At 51.1% G+C, this 18,063-nt stretch overlaps 1 protein-coding gene across 5 annotated transcripts in view; it reads left to right on the forward strand.

Annotated features, from left to right (window-relative positions):
• Positions 1 to 18,063, forward strand: part of EXOC6B (exocyst complex component 6B) — a 280,446-nt gene that overhangs the window by 41,454 nt on the left and 220,929 nt on the right. For all 5 annotated transcript variants that reach the window (XM_072927819.1, XM_072927818.1, XM_072927820.1 and 2 more), the window contains exons 3-6: positions 1,863 to 1,910; positions 3,403 to 3,493; positions 3,620 to 3,665; positions 5,119 to 5,323. In XM_072927819.1, the coding sequence (XP_072783920.1) occupies positions 1,863 to 1,910; positions 3,403 to 3,493; positions 3,620 to 3,665; positions 5,119 to 5,323 (390 nt within the window). The remainder of the gene's footprint in view (positions 1 to 1,862; positions 1,911 to 3,402; positions 3,494 to 3,619; positions 3,666 to 5,118; positions 5,324 to 18,063) is intronic.

The following is an 18,063-nucleotide window of genomic DNA, read 5'->3' on the forward strand; positions in this document are numbered from 1 at the left end:
CAGCTACCACCATGTTCCCACAAAGCCCATTCCCAAGTGCCACATCCACAGGGTTTTGAACCTTTCCAGGGATGGAGACTCCACTGCCTTTTTGGGCAGTCCCTTCCAATGCTGGGCAGCCCTTCCCATGTAGGAATATTCCCAATATCCACCCTGAGGCTCCCCTGAGGCCGTTCCCTCTCCTCCTCTCCCTGTTCCCTGGGAACAGATCCCAAATCCCCCCGGCTGTCCCCTCCTGGCAGGAGCTGTGCAGAGCCACAAGGTCCCCCTGAGCCTCCTCTGCTCCAGGCTGAGCCCCCTCAGCTCCCTCAGGAACTCTCCAGCCCCTTCCCAGCTCCCTCAGGAACTCTCCAGCCCTTCCCAGCTCCCTCAGGAACTCTCCATTCCCTTCCCAGCTCCCTCAGGAACTCTCCAGCCCCTTCCCAGCTCCCTCAGGAACTCTCCAGCCCCTTCCCAGCTCCCTCGGGAACTCTCCAGCCCCTTCCCAGCTCCCTCAGGAACTCTCCAGCCCCTTCCCAGCTCCCTCAGCTGCTCCCTGCTGGATTTCTGCTCCAGGATGGTTTTTTTACTTTCCCAATCCCCCTTGGAGCTCCTCCTGCTCCTCCATCCCCATCATGCTGGAGATTGGGAGAGCCCCATGTGCTGTTCCTTCCCTGGGGTGAAATTTGTTAACAATTCCTCATTTCCATGATTATTCCAAAGGAGGAAAGCTCTCGGGTGGTTTTGTGAGCTCTCCCACTCCTGGAAATCCTTTGAGGGCTCTATCTCCCAGCTCATGGTGGTTTCCAAGCTCTGGGGAAGGTTCTGCTTCCAGAAGGAGCAGCAAGCTGGAAAACAGGCAGGAATTTGTTCCTGCAATGGGGCAGGAATGCAGCAGCAGCTCCCACTGTGGGGAGAGGAGCCTGGATTAAAAAAAAAACCAAACCTTTTACAGGAATGAGCCTGGAAATGAACATTTCCAGCTTTAGGAGCTGCAAAAGAAGATTTTTGGGGGAAAAAGGGGTTTTATGGCATATCAATCTGGTAGTGATGTGAAATCTCAGAACTCTGGATTCCCTGGAGATCTGGAGCTGGGAATGCTGGCTTGGAAGTTTGTGTTGGTTTTTCCACCTGTCCCAGCCTGAACTCAGGAGAATTCCCAAAGTCGTCTTCCCACTTGTTGGCTGAATAATGGGAGAACTCCTGATTTTCCATCCTGCTGAGCCCCCAAATCCCCTTTGTTCTCCTGTGGGCTGGGAAGGGCTGGGCTCTTCCCACTCCAGGGAATCCTCAGCTTTGCCAAGTGGGAAAATTTCCAGCTCCGAGCCCCAGCTTGGTGGGATAATCCAGAAAAAATTCAGAGTTTTTTGTCCCAGGTATATAAAAATATCTTACACCAGACAGGAGCAAGGATCCATCCAGAGGGAGATGAAGATCCCTAAGGAAGTTTTATAAGGATTTCTACAAATAAATATAAATAATTATTTCTAGGGAAAGCTCCTGGTAAAGAATCATTTCCTGCTGGGATATGAAGGAGTTAAAACCTAAATGGAATTGATTTGTTGATGTGGAAGGGAATTAATTACTCCCTCACTCAGGTAAAAACTGGAGTTTTCCAAACTGGAACCATGAGAACTCCAGCATTTTGAGGCTTCCATTCCTCTGAATTAATTCCTATTGCTTTTCCCTTTTCTCCAGTGGCAAAGAGGAAAATCCCTGGATTTGTCCCCCAGTGGCAGTGGCTGTTAACTCAGCCATAAACAGCTTTTCCATGGAACGGGAGCCGTGGGGAGGGATGGTGTTTATGGACAGTTTGTTTTGGTGGGAAGAACATTGTCCTGATTTATGGGATGTGCTTTGTGCTTTTCCCAATATTCCCACAGAACCAAGTGACAGACACCAACCGGAAGCTGCAGAACGAAGGGAAAGAAGTAAGTGATGGATCCAGTCCTGGAATTACAGCCTGGACTGGTGTGGGAGGGAGAATTCCCTGTCCAGCCTGGCCTTGTGTCCTTGGTGTTCCCTTTTCCACATTGTCGGGGTTTTCTTTTGGAGTCTGAGCCTTGAGAAATCCCTTTTAACTTTGGGAGGTGATAATTCCCCTTCCAACCTGGCCTTGTGTCCTTGTTTTCCTTCTTCCACATCCCAGGATTTTCTCTTGGAACCTGAGCACTGAAAAATCTCTGTTAACTTTGGGATGTGAGAATTCCCTGTCCAACCTGGCTTTTTATTCTTGGTGTTCCCTTTTCCACATCCCCACATTTTCTCCTGGAACCTGAGCACTGAGAAATCAGTTTCAGCTTGGGATGAGGAAAATTCCCTGTCCAGCCTGGCCTTGCGTCCATGGTTTTCCCTTTTCCGCATCCCTAGGATTTTCTCCTGGAACCTGAACACTGAAAAATCTCTGATATTTTTGGGATGTGAGAATTTCCTCCTTGGTTTTCCCTTTTCCATATCCCCAGGATTTCTCTTGGAGTCTGAACACTGAATAATCCCCGTTAACTTTGGGATGTGAGAATTCCCTGTCCAACCTGGCCTTGTGTCCTTGTTTTTCCCTTGTCTCCATCCCAGATTTTTCTCTTGGAGTCTGAACACTGAATATTCCCTGTTAGCTTTGGGATGAGAGAATTCCCTGTCCAGCCTGGCCTTGTATCCTTGCTTTGCCCTTTTCCACATCCCTAGGATTTTCTCCTGGAACCTGAACACTGAGAAATCTGTTATTTTTGGGATGTGATAATTCTCTCCTTGGTTTTCCCTTTTCCACATCTCCAGGATTTCTCTTGCAGTCTGAACACTGAATAATCCCTGTTATCTTTGGGATGTGAGAATTCCCTGTCCAACCTGGCCTTGTATCCTTGCTTTTCCCTTTTCCACATCCCCAGGATTTTCTCCTGGAGGCTCAGCCCTGAGAAATCTCCATTAACTTTGGGATGTGAGAATTCCCTCCTTGTATCTTTGTTTTTCCCGTTTCCACATCCCAGGATTTTCTCTGGAACCTGAACCCTGAGAAATCCCTGTAGCTTTGGGATGAGAGAATTCCCTGTCCAGCCTGGCCTTGTGTCCTTGTTTCCCCTTTCCCACACCCCCAGGGTTTTCTCCTGAGCCTCATGGAATCCCTGTTAACTTTGGGATGTGAGAATCCCCTGTGAGCGAGCGGCCACATCCTGCCTTTGAGAACCCAAAACCTTGGAAGAAATGCCTAAAACGGGAAGGGGAAATACCATTTTGGAATCCACAGGATGTGCTCCGAGGCTGCTTCGATGCCTTTGGTTTTGCTGCTCCCTGTGTGAAATCCAGGGAATTCCGGGAAGTTCCCCTTGCTGGAGCTGCCCCGATCCCGAGCTCAGGATATCAGAGCGGGGTTTTTGGGGTGGACCCCAGGGGTGTTTGCTGATCCTGAGGGAGCTTTTCCTGCTTTTCCAGCTGATCCTGGCCATGGAGGAGCTGAGGCAGTGCCGGCTGCAGCAGAGGAACATCTCAGCCACGGTGGATAAACTCACGCTGTGTCTCCCCGGTGAGGAACCTCCTCGTTTTTGGAGCCCTTTGGTGGAATTCCCAATGTTTTGCTTCCTTTTTGGAGCTGTTTGGATTCCCAGCTGTGTGCTCCTGTCTCAGAGCTGTGTTTTCCTTCTCTTCCCAGTGCTGGAGATGTACAGCAAGCTGCGGGAGCAGATGAAATCCAAGAGGTAAATCTGGGCTGAGCTGGGGTCTGAGGGGAAAACTCCAAGGAATTGTTTGGTGCTGGGCAATTTAAGGAGAATCCCAGCAGTTCAAAACCAGCTTTTCCAGGTTAAATTTCCTGTTTTTTGGCTGCTTTTCCTCACAGTCCTGCTCAGTCTCCTGTGGTACGGCTGAGAATGGGGATGGCAGCAGGTTTGGATTTTGGGAATTAAGGGGGATGTTCCTTGGTTTTTTATGGAAGCTCAATATTGTGCATGGAACCAAGGCGTGTTACCAACTGAATTTCATTCCATGAATGCCACAATCCAAGTCTTAATCCAATCTGAGAGATCCCAGGGAATGTGTGGGGAGTGCAAAGATCTGGAAACATTGGGAAGGTGGAAGTTGGGGAGAAATCTTCTTCTGCTGTAGGAATAATTCCTCAGCACTTGGTGCCTCGGGAATGCTGGGCTGTAACTCCAGGAGTTTCCCCACCCTGCATCTGCTGGGATGCTGAGGGATGAAAAATCTGGGATTTTGGCAGGAATCCTGGGTAGTTTCTGTTTGTATCGCAGTCTCGCAAACGGTGAGTTTTGTCGTGCTTCATTCGACAAATTGAAAAATGGAGTTGTATCTCTCCCTCTGCAAGGTGTTTGAAGGATAAACTGTTTAATTAAGAAATGATACTTCAATTATTTTTACTTTTAACTCAATAATTAACTACTTGTGCTTTGTAATGGGGACTTTTTATTTAATTGTACAATACTACTTACACTTACAAAGAAGAAGGTGAAGGAGAATGAGCTTTTGCTTTAAAACTTTTATCTCACTTTATATATTTTACTGTATTCTAAAACTTTAAATTCTATGTGATATTACATACTTATATTTAAACTACACACTTAGAATTTTAGTTTTACTATTTAATTTTGGAAGCTTTTTTAGTGGCCTCAGGTTAAGTGTAGTGTTTTCTAGGGGGTCAGTTAGCACAGAAAGCCTAAAATTCTCAATGACAAGCAGAGAAATATTCCCTGGCACAAGACCAGACTTCCACCAGGCTGCTCCTGACCTTTCCTGTGGCAGGCACATCCTTCTCTCTCTCAGGATTCCTCACAGAGGAGCACATAGAGAAGACAGAGAAAACAATTTCTATTTCTGCTCCTTGTCTTTCCCATGTGGAATGTGCTTGGAGAATTGTTTCCCTGGGGTGATGCTTGGCTGGATTCTGGTGAGGATTGTTTGAGCCTGATGGCAAATCCAATGTGGCTGGAGTCTCAGAGAGGGTCACGAGTTGTGAGTGAGTTAGATATGGGAGTTAGAAAAAGTAAGTTTGTAGTTTTAGTATCTCCTTTAAGTAGTGTATTAATGTATTATAACAAAGTTATAATGAAGAAACCATTCAGCCTTCAGAGCTGGAGTTCATCAGCATTTCTGCCCAGCGGGTTCCCCTGCACTTACACCATTTCCCTGCTCCCCCAGGCACTACCCGGCCCTGAAGACCCTGGAGCACCTGGAGCACACCTTCCTGCCCCAGGTGAGCCACTACCGCTTCTGCAAGGTGATGGTGGACAACATCCCGCGGCTGCGCGAGGAGATCAAGGAGCTCTCCATGTCCGACCTCAAGGACTTCCTGGAGAGCATCCGCAAGCACTCGGACAAGATCGGGGAGACCGCCATGAAACAGGTGGGATTTGGGGCCGTTTGATGGGAATTGAGACTGCCATGAAACTGGTGGGATTTGGGGCTGTTTTTTGGGAATCGGGATTGAAGAGACCGCCATGAAACAGGTGGGATTTGGGACTGTTTTTTGAAAATCAGAATTGGAGAGACCACCATGAAACAGGTGGGATTTGGGGCTGTTTGGTGGGAATTGAGGCTGCCATGAAACAGGTGGGATTTGGGGCCATTTGGTGGGAATTGAGATTGGAGAGACCGCCATGAAACAGGTGAGATTTGGGGCCGTTTTTTGGGAATCAGGATTGGAGAGACCACCATGAAACAGTTGGGATTTGGGGCTGTTTGGTGGGAATTGAGATTGGAGAGACCACCATGAAACAGGTGGGATTTGGGGCCGTTTTTTGGGAATCAGGATTGGAGAGACTGCCATGAAACAGGTGGGATTTGGGGCCGTTTTTTGGGAATCAGGATTGGAGAGACCACCATGAAACAGTTGGGATTTGGGGCCGTTTGGTGGGAATTGAGATTGGAGAGACCGCCATGAAACAGGTGGGATTTGGGGCCGTTTTTTGGGAATCAGGATTGAAGAGACCGCCATTAAACAGGTGGGATTTGGGGCTGTTTTTTGGGAATTGAGATTGGAGAGAACATCATTAAACAGGTGGGATTTGGGGCCGTTTTTTGGGAATCGGGATTGGAGAGACCGCCATGAAACAGGTGGGATTTGGGGCCGTTTGGTGGGAATTGAGATTGGAGAGAACATCATGAAACAGGTGGGATTTGGGGCTGTTTGGTGGGAATTGAGGCTGCCATGAAACAGGTGGGATTTGGGGCCCTTTGGTGGGAATTGCCAATTTTTTGGGAAGAGGTTGGAGGTTCGCTCGTTGTGTGGAAGTTCTGCTTCTGCAAGGGCTGTGGGTTGAGTTTGGGATTCTCTTGCTGGGTGAGGGGTGGTTGTTCCTTCCCTGGTTGCTCCTGGAGTTTTATCCTGGAGTTTTGGAGTTTTATCCTGGAGTTTTATCCTGGGTTTTCGGCTGTTGAGAAGTGAGGAGCCCTTGTGTCCTTGGCTCCTCCCTGCTGGAGTTTTCTGTGGTTTTGTGGCAGTCTGGGAGGTGCATTTGGGGTGGAACTGATGTGCAGGCTGCCCTAGAACAGGGGCTGGACAGAGCTGAAGAACAAAGCAGGGATTTATTAAAGGATCTCCTCCATGGATCCACCTTGGGCAGCACCAGAGCCCAGCCAGGGCTGCACCCAAATGACCCAAAATGGCCCCAAAATGCACGAGCGCTCCCGGGGGCTCTCCCTGGGATCAGTTCTGCTCCATTGGCACCTTGGAGTTCATTGTCCCATTCCAGCTTCAGCCCAGGCAGTCCCACCCTGCTTGTTTTTCTCTCTCCAGCCCACGGTGTTTGTGCTCCTGGGCTGAGATTTGGATCATTTGGGTGCCCAGCTGGAGCAGGAATTATTTTGTCTCCCTGCTCTGTGCAGAGAGCTTACCATCCCATAATATAAAAAGACCCACACACTAAAGCAGCCCAGAACCTGAAAAATATAAAACGAATCCTGAGGCATCACAACTCCCCATAACTCCATTTTCCACTCCTATTTTCCACTTCCCTGCACAGGGAATTGGTGCTGCTGGGAGACCTGCAGACATTGGGTTGATTCCCCAGTTTTGGGATAAAAAAGCAAAGAGTTTATGCCCTGCAATTCCATTAATTTTGTGTTCTAAACTGATTTTAAATCCTGCCCAAACCTGGCTGGTGCCTCCCTTGCCTTTTCTGTGGTTGTGTCTGTGAAGGATGAGCTGATGAACTGAACCTCCCTGGCTGTGCCTTAAACCAGGAATTGCCTTTCCCACTCCCACTGAATATTTGGATTTCATCTCACCCAGCCGGGAGCAGAGCTGGGAGAGGCTCTGGAACTGCTGTTCAGGAGGGTTTTGCAGCTCTGCTGGAATTCAGGAGCAGGGGCAGGAGCTGTTCCTGCCACGGCCACCGAGATCCTTCCCTGCTGGTGATGGATGCTGAATTATGGGAAGGACTTGGCTGGAATTCTCCAGGAGCTGCTGGGATTTTGCTGTTGTGTTTGTGGGCAGGGACAAATTCAATTTTGTGTCTTACAAACCCCAGCCTTTCTCTGAAACAGCCTGGCTTGAGGAGTTTATGAATTAATTTAATTCCCGGTATTTCAGTGCCTTTTTATCTTCCAGCCCCTTCCTGGTTTTTTTTGGGAAAGCAAACCCGGCCTTCCCTCATGGAACAGAGCTGTGGGGAGGGGCCAGTTGGCACCTGAGAGTTCAGGAAACTTTTTATTCAGATTAAACTTCCTGACGGTGCAGAAACCCTTCCCAATCCAGATGTGCTTCCAGCTGTGCACAGGGGTGGTGCCTGGGAGGGCTCCAGGTGCTGGATTTACCTGAGGCAGCAACTCCTAGAGCAGAATTCCCTAAAAATTCTCCTTCAGTTCCTTGTGGAGGCAGAGCTTTGGGAAGATCCTTCCCTGGTCCCTGTGGCTGGAAAGGAACAGGAATTCCATTTCTTTTTGGTGTCCAATTAATGCAGTGAACACTTTATGGAATTATTTCATCTTTTTTTCCCCCTGAAGGATATTTTTCAATTTTTGGGACATCACAAGGTGGAGGTGTTGTCTGGTAGTTTCCAGTTCCATGTTCGGGTTTCTGGGAGAGGATTCCAATCTCCTGGCTCTGTGCTGATGGATGAGGAGGAATGTGGATTTTAGGTGAAGAATTTAAAGAAATTTCCATCATTTCAGCACCTTTTTTGCTCTTCTGGTTGGAGAAACTTCTATAATTTTGTTTCCAACCCAAAGCACTGCTCTTCCCGCCCCTCCTGCTCCTGTGGCTCCGTTCCTTCTTGTAGTGGTTTTTGTTTGCTAATTTGGAATTTTGCTGCTTTTGAGATTTTTGGTTAATGTACTAATGAGTGTGGTGGGTTTAGTGTTGGTTAATGATTAGTGTACTTGTTTTTTGCTGTGAGGTAGGGTTAGGAGAAAAGTAAAGTAGGTTTAAAATTTTTAAAGGATATGAAGAAAATTTTACTAACAGGAACTAAAGGAAAAAGTAACAAAAATTAGAACAAAACCTTCAGATCACTTCTCTAAAAGCTTCACATCACTTCCATAAATGTCTCCTATACAAAATCAAAATGCTTCTTCATCTCTCACTCCGAGGGAGTCCTGTGGCTTCTCCTGGGGTTTTCTTCATTAATTCCACCCCTTCCTCCTCCTCCTGCTCCTCCTCCTCCTCCTCCTCCTCCTCCTCCTCCTCCTCCTCCTCCTCCTCCCGGTATTCCCAGCTGGAGAGCCTGGCCAGGCTCTGGGGGTGCTGGGGGTTGGCTGCTCCTGCCCTGCCCAAATTCAGGGATGGGGGCAGCGAGCAGGAGCAGCCTGGAATGGGGGGGGGGGGCACTAAAATTCCCTGGAAATAATGGTGGGAAGTTGGTTCCTCATCCTGTGGGGGAGAGAGCTGGGGAGCAGCTCGTGAATGGTGTTTGTGGACTGGGTTGGGATGGAAGGGACCTTGAGGATCATCCCATTCCACCCCATCCATGGCAGGGACACCTCCCGCTGTCCCAGGTGGATCCAACCTTTCCTTGGGCACTGCCAGGGATCCAGGGGCAGCCACAGCAAATCTGGGAATTCCAGCCCAGCCAGGAATTCCTTGCCAAGATCCCAGCCCAATCTCCCCTTTCCCACTGGGAGCCATTCCCTGGCTCCTGTCCCTCTGTCCCTTGTCCCCAGTCCCTCTCCAGCTCTCCTGGAGCCCCTCCAGGGACTCTGAGCATTCCCTGGAATTTTCCCTTCTCCAGGGGACCATTCCCAGCTCTCCTGGAGCCCCTTGTCTTTCATTCCCCTATGGATGATAGAGGGAATTTTGCATCTTCCAGCATCTCCAAATCCCAGCCTCCCAGTGTTTCCTGGGAGCGATGTGCAGCCTCCAGGAGGGTTTGTGGGAGCAGATTCATCCCCAGGTTGGAGGCTGTTCTTTGGGGAGGGAGCTCCCCACGCCCTTTCCCTCGGAAAAGCCGACTGGGAGTGATCTGGAGCCGGAGCTCCGTGCCGTGTCCATCCCACAGCTCCGGGGACGGGGCAGGAGGAGCAGCTGGAGTTCCCGACATGGGGGTCACTGGGGGCAGCGTGTCCCTCCCAGTATCCCCAGTATGGATGGCTGGTGTGATTTCCCTGGATGTGCTCAGAGCTGCGGAAAGGAGCGGAGCTGGCGGGAGGCCCGGGGAGCCGCGATTGGCAGCTGCCTCCATTCGGTTTAAATTAGGATCATATAAATTCCTTTAAAATTGTTTGATTTCACCAGCGGGAACGGAGGAGGCCTCGCTACAACGGGAGAGGAAATGGGGTTTTTGTAAGGCTGCAGAAGCGAGGCTGCCGCTGACAAGGGCTGAACGTTTCATTTTGGGATAATCGGGAGGATCTGGCGGCAGCGCCCACGGCCGTGGCCGCGCTCCCGGGATCGGCGTCGCGGATGGACTCGGGGAGGCACTCCCGGCGTCTCACACCGAGCAGCTCTCCCTGCCCTCCTTCCCTCCTGGGTTTTATCCCAATCTGAGTTTTATTACCTAAATTCCGGGGGAATTCGCCGCGTTCCAGATCTCGTTGTTAATTGCGGGGCCTGGCGCGGATGAAAGGAGCTGCGCGCACTTGAACTCCGCTTGGACTTTGGCCCCGTGAACCTGCGTGTGTGTTTGGGTTTTGGTGGGGTTTTTTACAGGGCTCTGAGCTCCAGGCCTGAATTACATCCCATTAACACGTGCTGATATCCGGGCCGGCCTTTATTATCCCTCTCCAGGCTGGAATGTGCCGGGCACGCCGCTGGGGATGGAGCTGCTGCGAGCGAGGGGCCAAAACCAGCCCAGGCCAAAGCCAGCCATGGATCCAGTGCTGGGACAGCCAAAAGTGTCCCTGCTGCCTTTCCAGAGGGCAGGAATAGCAGGAGTGCATTCATGGGAATCGGCGGGATGCAGCAGCAGAGCTGGGCTTGGACAGGGGGAGTTGGGACAGGCTGGTCCAGGATGAACAGAGACAGGCTGGTCTGGGATGAACTGGGACAGGCTGATCCAGGATGAACTGGGACAGGCTGGTCCAGGATGAACTGGGACGGGCTGGCCCAGGATGAACTGGGACAGGCTGGAATCAGGGGGAGTTGGGACAGGCTGATCAAGAAGGAATTGGAATAGGTTGATCCAGGATGAATTTGGACAAGCTAATCCAGGATGAATTGGGACAGGCTGATCCAGGATGAACTGGGACAGGCTGATCCAGGAAGAGTTGGAATAGGTTGGTCCAGGATGAATTGGGACAGGCTGATCCAGGAAGAGTTGGAATAGGTTGGTCCAGGATGAATTGGGACGGGCTGATCCAGGATGAATTGGGACAGGCTGATCCAGGATGAACTGGGACAGGCTGATCCAGGATGAATTTGGACAGGTTGATCCAGAAGGAATTGGAATCAGTTGATCCAGAATTAATTGGGACACGCTGATCCAGGGGGAGTTGGAATAGGTTGGTCCAGGATGAATTTGGACAGGCTGATCCAGGATCAAGCAGTTGGAATTCCAGCTGTGCTGGGTGGAAGGTGATGTTTCCTCCTCGTGCAGCAGCTGGGGGTGTTTGTGTCCCCTCAGGGCTGCGCCACCACAGGTTGGGTCAGTTCATGTTCCCTCCTTGGCAGCCAAAATCCCTCTGGAATGGGAATGGATTGGGAAGGATCTCAAAGATGATCCCATTCCCACCCCATCCATGGCAGGGACAGTTCCCACAATCCCAGGTGGATCCAAGCCCCAGTGTCCAGCCTGGCCTTGGGCACTGCCAGGGATATATTGGTGGATAACCAATGGTGTTCCCTATGTGTTTTCCAGCCTTCAGGATTCTGGGATTATCTCCCCAAGGAACACATTCTGGTTGGTCAAAAACCGTGGGAGTGTTTGTGTGGGAATGAAGGATTTGGGGAACACAATGGAAAACCTGGAAGTGTGAGTTCAGGATGTTAAATCTGACATTCAAATGAATAAAAAAAAAAAAAAGGAGAGACTTAGCAGGAAAAAATGGGAGAGTCTGCTGCTCCTCCTTGTCCTCCTCCTTGTCCTTCTGGGGGAAGGGGTTGGGGGATGAGGAGGGGCTGGGAAGGGCAGCAGATCCCTCATGGGTGGGAAGATTTCCCAGCCTCATCCAGGAGCTGCTGCTCTGATCCCATCCTGGAGCTCCAGGTGAGGCTGATTCCTGCTCTCCAGTGGGAGCATCTCCCACCCTGGGCAGGGATCCCATCCCTTTATCCTATCCCATTATCCCATTATCCTTTTATCCCATCCCAGCTGCTGGGACACCCCAGGCTGTCCCCCTGGGGGTGGCTGGATCCAGGCTGTGGGACACGAGGCACTGTTTCCTGGGAATGCTGGGATCCCTGGCAGGTGGCACGAGGTGATTCCAGCCTTGTGGGGACATCCTGGCCCTCCCTGGCTTCTGTTTAAACGCCACCACATTTCCCCCCTTCCCGAGCCAGCGCTTCCCAACACTCCAGGGGGACACAGGGACATTTCCCAGACTCCAGACACTGCCTGGTGGCCTTTGGCTGGCCCGGAACAGCGTTCCAAAAAGGCACTTTGGGTCGTGTTCCCAATGATCCTGATCGTCCCAATGATCCTGATTGTCCCAAGGATCCTGACTGTCCCAGTGACCCTGATAATCCCAATGATCCTGATCATCCCAAGGATCCTGCTAATCCCAAAGATCCTGATCATCCCAATGATCCTGATAATCCCAATGACCCTGATAATCCCAATGACCCTGATCAATCAAATGACCCTGATCATCCCAAGGATCCTGATAATCCCAAGGATCCTGATAATCCCAATGATCCTGACAATCCCAAGGATCCTGACAATCCCAATGACCTGATCATCCCAATGATCCTGATAATCCAAATGACCCAAATCATCCCAAGGATCCTGACAATACCAATGATCCTGATCATTCCAATGACCCTGATCATCCCAATGTCCCTGACAATCCCAATGATCCTGACAATCCCAATGACCCTGACAATCCCAATGACCCTGACAATCCCGAGTGTTTCTGGGCTCTGGGTGACGCTGGGCAGCGCAGCTGGGATCGTCCTGGGCTCAGCTGGACCCCGGGCAGGGAATGTCCCCGTGCTGGGTGTCACCTCTCCGCTGGCATTCCGTGTTTTCCAGAGGTCCCAGAGCCTGGCTGGGATCTGTGCCATGCCCGTGCCAGGGCTGGGCTCAGCTGGAGCCTCTGGAAGCTCCTGTCCGGCGGGGGCCGGGGTTTATCCTGCCCCAGGACTTCCAGAGGCACCCCCGGAGCTGAACTTCCCGCTGCTTCCAGCTCCCTTTCCGGGGCTTTGCCTTAACAAGTCCAAATAAGGCTGGTTATTAAAAAATGGGAATTTTCTAGGCTTGGATGCAGCAGGAAGAGCCTTTGGAAAGGTCGCTCTGGTGGCTGGGAGGATTTCCACAGCGGCGTGGGGATAATGGGGTGGGGGTTTCTGCTCCTGGGCAGGTTTGGGGAGCAGGAATTTGATTTTAGGAATGAGGCCTTCTTAATCTTCGCTCCTGCTGCTTGTCTGCTTGGGATATTAAAATCTTAGGAGAGGAAATGCATCCTTGGGGCTGGAGAGATGGGAAGGGAGGTGGGCAGCCACGGGCTGGGCTTGCAGGATTTTGGGAAGAGGCTCCCAGAAGGAGGGATGCTGTGTCCCACTGGAGGAACGCTGGATGGGGCGGTGTCACTGTCAGAATTTCGGAGGTGCTCACAGCCATCCCCTTCCCCTGGCAAGGAGGAGCTGGATGAACAGCAGGAATTCTGCCGGGCTCTGCCCTCAGCATCCTCTGCTGAACCTCCTGGAGGAAAATGGGAAGGAGATTTTTTTTTGTTGTTTTGTGCTGGATGAAAACCTCAGCCCCTCTGGAAGCCCCTGCTATTTTTTCATTAAGCCTTGGCCCCAAAATGTGTTATTTTAAGAGTGTTGAGCAGCCCTCCCTGGGCAGGGGAGCCATCACTTGCCACTGGTGTTTGATCTGGAAGCTTTTAGAGACAAAACCTCCCCGAGCTCTGCCCTGAGCCGGAGCCTCCCTCACCCATCCAGGCCCAGAAGGGCCTCCAAGATCATCGAGTCCAACCTCTGAAGTTTGGGAATTCTGGGTTTTCTTCGCTCCCTGGGCTCTGGAGGAATCCCAGAGCCAGGAGGAGGTGGCACTTTGTGGGTTCTGTCACCGTGTGCCACCCCCTGCTCGTGCTCTGGGACCCCCGGCGGTACCAGGGTGTAGGAATGTGGGTTTTGTTGATGGAGTAAATAAGTTACTCTGCTTTTTTAAAAAGGAAAAATGCTTGGGAGTTGTTTTGTTTAATTTGGTTAAAAGACACTTTGTAGGACTTTAAGGGTTTCACTTCAAACTTAAGGTAATTGGACAGAAGTTGAAAAAGTTTTGCTTAAGTAATTTACTAGAAGAAGAAGAGATTAAAAGAAGTAATTGCTTTTGTGAACTGTTTAAGTAGGAATAAGAATTTCTTACCCTAGATAGGTTTTTTCTATAAAGATCTTTTTTATTTTGTATTTTATTAAAACTTTTTGTTTCCAACGCTGTCACAGGAGCCATCCTGCTACTTTTGTGCCACCTGAGGTGGCTGAGCTATCAAGGGTGTGATGCTTATCTCTGAGAGCTTGTAAGAGCTGGCTTGGAGAGAAAAAACATTATTTGGTGCTTGAACAGGGACTTGAACTCCAGGGATGTGATAGAATTAATAAGAATTAATAATTAATAATTAATAATTAGGCAAAGTGCCAAGTTGAAGCAGGAGCAGTCCTTGCTCCTTCCTTAGAGCCATCAGGAGTTGCCGTTGTGTTTGTGGGATTTCAGCTGGGAAAGAGGAGCCCTGAACCTCCTCTCACGCAGCCTGGACTGCGATTTTTGGGTTGGGCACTCTGATTTTTCCTGCTCTTGCTTCTCCTGGTTTCTGTTTGGAGGCTGGGCAGTTGCTCCCAGGAGCAGCAGGATCCCGTGGCTCTGGGGCTGAGGCAGCTCAGACTGACCCCAAAATAAACTCAATTTGTGCCTGATTTGGTGCTGAGGCAGCTCAGACTGACCCCAAAATAAACTCAATTTGTGCCTGATTTGGTGCTGAGGCAGCTCAGACCTACCCCAAAATAAACTCAATTTGTGCCTGATTTGGTGTGGAGGAGCTCAGGGCTCTGGGCAGCACGGCCCTGCCAGGAGAGGTGATGGAATCACCTCAAAAATCTCTGGGAATGGCTCCCACCAGGATGCTGCTGCCCAGGATGATAAATTCAGTAAAAAGAATAAAAATGTGGCAGCTCATAAAGCTCTTAAATGGACTGGGTTTTTCCAGTTTCTCCTCTTAAAAATTCCAGGGGTGGTTTTGGTAACAGGGAGGGTTTGATCTCTCTGTGCTCTCCAGCTGGGCACTGCTCCTGCCCTGGAGGAATCTCAGGAGGTTTTGGGAGCGCTCCTGGTGTCCCAGAGAGGTGGAGTTGGGATGGTTTGGGTGGGAAGGGACCTTAAATCCCATCCCATTCCCGTGCCAAGGGCTGTGCCAGGCAGCTGAGAGCCTCCAGGTCCTCACCTGGAGCTGCCAAACCCACGGTGGATGTGGCACAATCCTGGTGGTGCCGTGCCAGGGTCACAGCTGGGTGCCCAAACTCCCTGGGATCGGTCCCAGCCCCGGGGTGGATTCCCTGGGATCGGTTCCAGCCCCGGGGTGAAATCCCTGGGATCGATTCCAGCCCCGGAGTGAATTCCTTGGGATAGATGACAGCCCCGGGGTGAATTCCCTGGGAGTGGTTCCAGCCCTGGGGTGGATTCCCTGGGATCAGTTCCAGCCCCAGGGTGGATTCCCTGGGATTGGTGAATTCCCTGGGATCAGTTCCAGCCCCGGGGTGGATTCCCTGGGATTGGTGAATTCCCTGGGATCGGTCCCAGCCCCGGGGTGGATTCCCTGAGATCGGTTCCAACCCCGGGGTGGATTCCCTGGGATAGATCTGAGCCCCGGGGTGGATTTCCTGGGATCGGTCCCAGCCCCGGGGTGGATTCCCTGGGATCTGTTCCAGCCCTTGGTGGATTCCCTGGGATCGGTCCCAGCCCTGGGGTGAATTCCCTGGGATCGGTCCCAGCCCCGGGGTGGATTCCCTGGGATCGGTCCCAGCCCCGGGGTGGATTCCCTGGGATCTGTTCCAGCCCTTGGTGGATTCCCTGGGATCGGTCCCAGCCCTGGGGTGGATTCCCTGGGATCGGTCCCAGCCCCAGGGTGGATTCCCTGGGATCGGTCCCAGCCCCGGGGTGAATTCCCTGGGATCAGTCCCAGCCCCGGGGTGAATTCCTTGGGATCGGCCCCACCCCAAACTGCCCCGAGCTCAGATTTCGGCTCTTGGTCCAGGTGAGCAGAACTCGATCCTTCCTGCAAGTGATGGGCCTGGAACCTCGAGCAGCAAGGTTCCAGCTGGACCAAAATCCCCTTTTGGGAATGTCGCTGCCCCGGGATTCCCGGGGAGCCCTGGGAGTGATCCCCAGGGAAGGGAACGGCTCCGATCCCAGGGAATTCACCCCGGGGCTGGAACCAGATGGAAACAGGTCTGTGCTGAGGGCTGGGCTTGTTCCAGCTGGGGTGCAGCGGTTCAGGTTCCAGGGAATGCTGGTTCTGTTTTCAGGGAATGCTGGTTCTGTTTTCAGGGAATGGTGGTTTGGTTTTCAGGGAATGGTGGCTCTGTTGTCAGGGAATGGTGACTCCGTTTTTAGGGAATGCTGGTTCTGTTTTCGGGGAATGCTAATTTAATTGTCAGGGAATAGTGGTTCTGTTTTCAGGAGATGGTGGCTCAGTTTTTTAGGGAATGCTGGTTCTGTTTTCAGAGAATGCTAATTCAATTGTCAAGGAATGGTGGTTCAGTTTTCAGGGAATGGTGGTTCTGTTTCCAGGGAATGCTTATTATAATTTCAGGGAATGGTGGTTCTGTTTTCAGGAAATGGCAATTCTGTTTTTAGGGAATGGTGGCTCCGTTTTTAGGGGATGCTGGTTTTGTTTTCAGGGAATGCTTATTCAATTTTCAGGGAATGGTGGCTCCATTTTTAGGGACTGCTGGTTCCTTTTTACGGAATGGTGGTTCAGTTTTCAGGGAGTGGCAGTTCTGTTTTTGGGGAATGGTGGCTCCGTTGTCAGGGAACAGTGGCTGGGTTTTCAGGGAATGGTGGCTCTGTTTTTAGGGAATGTTAATTCAATTGTCAAGGAATGGTGGCTCTATTTTCAGGGAATGGTAGCTCAGTTTTCAGGGAATGGCAGTTCTGTTCTCAGGGACTTGTGGCTCTGCTTTCAGGGAGCAGTGGCTCCATTTTCAGGGATTGCTGGTTCATTTTTCAGGGAATGGTGGCTCCATTTTCAGGGAATGCTGGTTCTGTTTTCAGGGAGCAGTGGCTCCATTTTCAGGGATTGCTGGTTCATTTTTCAGGGAATGGTGGCTCCATTTTCAGGGAATGCTGGTTCATTTTTCAGGGAATGGTGGCTCCATTTTCAGGGAGTGCTGGTTCTGTTTTCAGGGAATGGTGGCTCCATTTTCAGGGAGTGCTGGTTCATTTTTCAGGGAATGGTGGCTCCATTTTCAGGGAATGCTGGTTCTGTTTTCAGGGAGCAGTGGCTCTATTTTCAGGGATTGCTGGTTCATTTTTCAGGGAATGGTGGCTCTATTTTCAGGGATTGCTGGTTCATTTTTCAGGGAATGGTGGCTCCATTTTCAGGGATTGCTGGTTCATTTTTCAGGGAATGGTGGCTCCATTTGCAGGGAACGGTGCCGAGCTGCCTGCCCTTCCCGTGACACTCTGGGACAAATTGCAGCCAGGTGCTGCAGCAGCCACCGAGGGGCTCCTGCAGCAGCCCGAGGCTTCCCTTCCCTCCAAGGTTTTTTGCAAAACCCCCAAGTTCTGCTGCCAGGCTCAGGTCATTTAAACCTCTCCACATATTCTTCCAATTCCCATCTATGGCAAATTTAGAACAGCTTTAATTTCGGGGAAAATGTCCTTCGCTTCCTCCAGGCCAGGAGGAGCTGCTTTGTTCCCCTTTCCTGGTTTTTTGGAGCGGGACAGGGAGGAGGTGGCTGGGACACCCCGGTGGCTTTGGTTTGGGTTCCTCACTTTTGGTTCCTCTGGGATCCAGCAGGGTGAAGGAGGGGCTGGGCTGGAATTCCCAGCTTTGCTGTGGCTGCCCCTGGATCCCTGGCAGTGCCCAAGGCCAGGTTGGATCCAGCTGGGATGGTGGGAGGTGTCCCTGCTGGTGGATGCGGTGGGAATGAGATGATCCTAAAATCCTTTCCATCCCAACCCATTCCATGATTCTTTGATAATTACTGCTCTGATAACTTGTCCCTCCTGTTCATTTGCCCTCTAGATCAACAGCCCCTTCTCCACTTGCTGATGTGTCCATGAAGGTTCCCATCACCCGGATTCTTCCTCTTTCCAGTACATTTTCCCCTATTTCCAACTTAATGCAGATTATCTTTTTTCCTCTCCTTTTGCTCTGCTTTGCCTCTTTGCAGCCTCTGCTGTTCCTTTCCATCCACGTTTCATTAAACCTTGGAAAATCCATCTCTGCCTTGTCATCCTGGGGAGGAGCTGGTGCTGGGGGAGTGTGACAGCATGGAGAAAAGCTGGATGAATTTCCCACCTCTGTGCCTCGGTTCTTGGGTTCTGAGCG

Source organism: Taeniopygia guttata, chromosome 4 (genome assembly GCF_048771995.1).
Source record: "Taeniopygia guttata chromosome 4, bTaeGut7.mat, whole genome shotgun sequence".
NCBI lineage: Eukaryota > Metazoa > Chordata > Aves > Passeriformes > Estrildidae > Taeniopygia > Taeniopygia guttata.